Source organism: Octopus bimaculoides, chromosome 25 (assembly GCF_001194135.2).
Source record: "Octopus bimaculoides isolate UCB-OBI-ISO-001 chromosome 25, ASM119413v2, whole genome shotgun sequence".
NCBI lineage: Eukaryota > Metazoa > Mollusca > Cephalopoda > Octopoda > Octopodidae > Octopus > Octopus bimaculoides.
The window spans coordinates 23288412-23293263 of record NC_069005.1 but is presented as its reverse complement, the minus strand read 5'-3'; the positions used below and the strand labels follow the sequence as shown (position 1 = coordinate 23293263).

General features: G+C 36.4%; 1 protein-coding gene across 1 annotated transcript in view; it reads left to right on the top strand.

The window, feature by feature from the left end:
* The first annotated feature begins 741 nt into the window (after positions 1-741).
* Positions 742-4852, top strand: part of LOC106872702 (homeodomain-interacting protein kinase 2) — an 82392-nt gene continuing 78281 nt past the window's right edge. Inside the window, exon 1 of the mRNA XM_014919778.2 lies at positions 742-890. Within this exon, the coding sequence (XP_014775264.2) occupies positions 813-890 (78 nt within the window). The 5' untranslated portion in view covers positions 742-812. The remainder of the gene's footprint in view (positions 891-4852) is intronic.

Genomic DNA, 4852 nt, shown 5'->3' with positions numbered 1-4852 from the left:
TTCTACTTAACCTGTATTTTCTTCAGCTAAATCACATTCACATACGTACACTATAAGTATGTATATATATGTTTATGTGTGTCTATGTATAAATATATAATTATAATTTCTCATTCTGTTCCATACAGTATTTCTATTCCTTCTGTCTTCTATTTCTTTCTTTTTTATCGTAGTCATTATGAAAAACAAAAGTTGTATATATATATATGTGTCTGTGTACCAATCAGTATTTGAATCCAGATAAATATTGCATCCCATACACACATGGATATAAAATAAATATTAGCAACAGAGGCAGTATTCATACCAAGAGGTAATATTTATCCCCACTAAAACATGGTTGTTCTATGAGAACAAACTATACTGTGGTAGTTGCCATGAGAGAAACTCTTATCTTGGCTTTTTGAGACATGTATATGTACCAGTCTTTATTTAACCCTTTAGTGTTCAGATTTCTTTGTCTAATGTATTCTTATTTATTCATATTGTTTAGAATTAATCATGCATTATCTTGTAGCTTCAAGATTTCAATTATGTGTCTGTATATTTTTAGAATGACATTGTAGGGTAGGTGTGTGATGTTGGATCTGGTCAGTTTTAACATAAAACAGGTAGAATATTTTGGCCAGGTTAAATAAAACTTACAAGAACACTTATTTGGCATAAACCTGTAATGTACATACATACACCAGTTTTTGTTTTTTCCCATACACAATTCTTTCACATATTAATTTAAACCTTCATGTTTGTTTTTTTCTTTTTACAGAGCACCTGAGATTCTCTTGGGACTTCCTTTCTGTGAAGCCATAGATATGTGGTCGCTAGGCTGTGTGATAGCTGAGCTATTCTTGGGCTGGCCACTCTATCCTGGATCCTCAGAATATGATCAGGTAATTTTACTTTACTTTCCACCAGTGATTCTCAGCTGAGTTCCGTATAACCTTTTGGGGTTCAAATAAGATTTTGTTGTTATAGTTTGTGGGCAATAAATTAGTTATATTTCTACAATACATAATCTTTTAACCATTTTTATTCATTGTATATCAGGCATGTGCTGTCAGTAATTACTCAGAGTAGGCAGTTGGTGACCTTGATGTAGTAAAGCACACATAAAATAAGCAAAACACAGGCATGCAACCGAGTTGAAGGCAGATTTACTTCTGTCTTTATAGCATGTAAACACACCAAGCAGAAGACTACCCCAAGTTACTGTGTCTGTTTTAGCAGGGTTTTTATGGTTGGATGCCCTTCCTAGCACCAGCCATTCTGCAGAGTGGACCAAGTGTATTTTTACATGACACCAGCACAGGCAAGGTCAGTTTTGGAATGGTTTTTACTGCTGGATGCCTTTCCAAATGGTAGATGTCAATGAAAAGTGACGTGGGAATATGAGTAAGAGCTGGAAGGTGGTATTGAACACCAATCGATTATATGCCATTGGGATTGAATGAAGAAGATGGAGAAGGTTTAAATGCCAATCATCTTATATAAGGCAAGTGGCCTGGCCTGGGTCTCTCAGTTACAACAATGAGTAGTGTTTCAGTTGATACAATCAATCAAATAGCCTACTCGTGAAATTAACATGCAAATGGCTGATCACTCCACAAACACACATTTTACAATCTTCTGCATCTGGTCTTTGGGAAACAGTACTTTGCTTGGAAGCAGGTAAGAGCTGGCAACAGATGGGGCATCGAACCATAGAAAATTTGCCTCCGTTATCTCTGTCCGACTCATGCAAGCATAGGAAAGTGGATATTAAAATATGGTGATGATGATGATAAACCTTCCAACTCCACAGTTTTGTCACAGAGCTTGCTCTCCTTGGCAAGTCTTCTCCTACACATTGTCACACATCAGTGCTCTTCATAATCTCTTTTGTGAGGTTTAGCTTCTTGAAAACAACCTTCACAACTTTGTCCCATGTTCTCATAGGTCTCTTTCTTCACCTTGTTCCATCCAATTTCTGCTCTCCACACTTGTTATTTTACAACTGACATCCATGTGCATCATGTGGTTGTACTAGTACAATCTTCTCTCTTATCCACAACATCTGATTGCTCTCATGTCCAGCCTGTCTCTCAATCCATTTGTACTCCATCCTGCATGCACACACACACACACACACATTACAGAAACAGAACAACAACTGCCTTACTAGATGAGCAGAACATGTTTTCTATCCATCATAAACTTTTTGCATTGCAGCCAGAATTGTGCAGATACACACTTATGATCAAAAGCATTTGTCCTTTCAAACATAACAGAATTTACAATGTCTTTTGAACCCTTCTTCAATTTTTCAGGTGATAGTGTGTTAACTGAGGAATATCAGATTGCTATTTCTAGCCAACTGACAGACCATATACGGTGTCCCCTTGTTGGCTCATGAAATGATGCAATGTTGCCTATCAGTGGTTTAGCCTCTGCTAGCATTCCCTCCTCTCACCACACAATCCATCATCACTTTTTTTCTCATGATTTACTGAGTTGGGCCAGTGCTTTCTAGTGAGAGGGGAGAAAGAGCAGAACTTATAGGTTATCCATAGACTGGTGACCTTGCCTGAATATTTACAAGAGAGAAAGAGAGAGAGCAGTGGGGGAGGTGTTCTGTTAAAGGCACTCAAAAACCAGGTGGTGCTGTAGTAGCAGGTGACACATAAGGCCTGCCACTTACTGTGAAATCTGTCCAAACAGATACAGTGTAGTCAAAGCAAACTTTCTTATTTGAGAAATTGGCTTAACATTCTGATCTTTTATGGTTTCTTGGGGTTGGAGAGGCAAACAAACAAACACATGCATTCCATACAAAGAAGTCAATATTATCTGATATACACTGTAAACCAGTTCGTTAGCAGAAAACAAATAAATTAAACTGTCAGGGAGCTTCAACATAGACATTTGGCTGCCTAGAAATAATAAATTTTCCACACATCACACACAAGTACCCTTGAAATATTGAATATTGTCAATAAAATTCCAGACATACAAAAACTTAGAGATAGTCATAGCTGGAGTGTAGTGTTATGTATGTTACACATATTTCTGTAGTTAAGAATTCCAGCAGGAATTCCTGGAGGTATACGACTGTCATGTATATTGTGCATAATCAATAGCTAAAAATTTACTGATATTGAAGAGGTAGTAAGATGGATAAGGGATAATGCTTAAAATTTCTAACAGTTGTTTGTGTACACACACACACATGCACATTCTTCTATACCTGCGTCCTATCCGTATCTAAATCAAAAGGCATCATCTCTATTAACACTCTCCGTTTGTTCATGTTTTCCATACCATTTTTGTTTTGCCTTGTGTGCAAAACTTTCTTTTTTAAAACCCATGCATTTTCCAGACAAGTGATTCCAACTTTGTCCAGTGCCAAAATTATGATGACTAAATAAAAAAAAACTGGCTAATGCAATAGGTTTTTCCATGCCTGTTTATTGTCGTACATGTCTTTCATAATTATTTTAATATACCTACATAACTATACATAAATATAATATATACACACACAAAGACACCCCACACCACACACACAAGAAAAAAACATATATGCATACACATAACTGTACACAACACATGAAGTTAATATTTATAATATACATGCAATACTGTATGACAGTAAGATGTTATTAAAAAGTGTATTTAATGCCAACTAAATAGTTGTGGCTGGAATCCAACATTTTTTTCTTTTTCCTTTTACTTGATTTAGTCATTAGTCTATGGTCAGGCTGGGGTACTGCCTTGAAGAATTTTAGTGAACTGAATCGACCCCAGTACTATATGTTTAAGCCTGCTACCTATTCTATCAGTCTCTTTTGCTGAACCACAGTTACAGGGATGTAAACACATCAACACCAGTTGATGACACACATGCATAGATCCATCCATCCATCCATCCATCCATCCATCTTATATATAAAGGGTAAAGACCCCCTTCAGTCAAGAAGGACCATGGGGTTACTCCTAGAAAGTTCCCCTCTGAGGTACAAGTCCAGGCAAAGTTGTTTGTGGAAGACCAGCAGTTGCCCATGCATAACAGCCTTTCCTCTTCCCGCCACCGATTTTATTTAAGGGAAAGGCAAAGGCTGATACAGCTTGGCACCAGTGACGTTGTAACTCATTGCTACAGATGAGTGAACTGGAACAACGTGAAATAAAGCTCAAGAACACAACACACAGCTCGGTCTGAGAATCAAACTCACTACCTCATGATTGTGAACTCAACGCTCTAACCATTTATACACTCATACGCACACATACACAGATAGATAATGATGCAAATAAACAAATATAACTGCTTGGTCTAGATATATAAAATATACATACATATATACATATAAATAGAGAGGAGACAAAGACTGAAATAATTTGGACAATGAATATTCATGTATAAATATGTAGATATTCATATGCTAACAGTGCAGATTTAAATGGAGTACAAAGACACAGAAAAATACCACACTTTCTCCCCTTTATATTTCTCTGTCTTTGTGCTTTATGTAAACCTGCTCTGTTAATATATAAATATATATTTATGCATGAATGTTCATTGTCTGAATATCTTCAGTCTTTGTTTTCTCTCCATTTGCATGTATATATATGTATGTTGTATGTATCTATGAATGTATGTATGTATGTTTTGTATGTCTAGCCCAAGCGGCTTTATTTGTTTATTTGCATCGTTATCTCCATATCTGCTCACCTGGGTTCCTCTTATAGCTATTCTTTACCCTGCGGATTTAGTTCTCGGTAAAGATTTCGGAATGTAAGTAGAAATCATTTGAGTGCTAAGTGTTTTCTATATTGAGCATCTGTGGATCTCATCTCTTGACTATATATATAT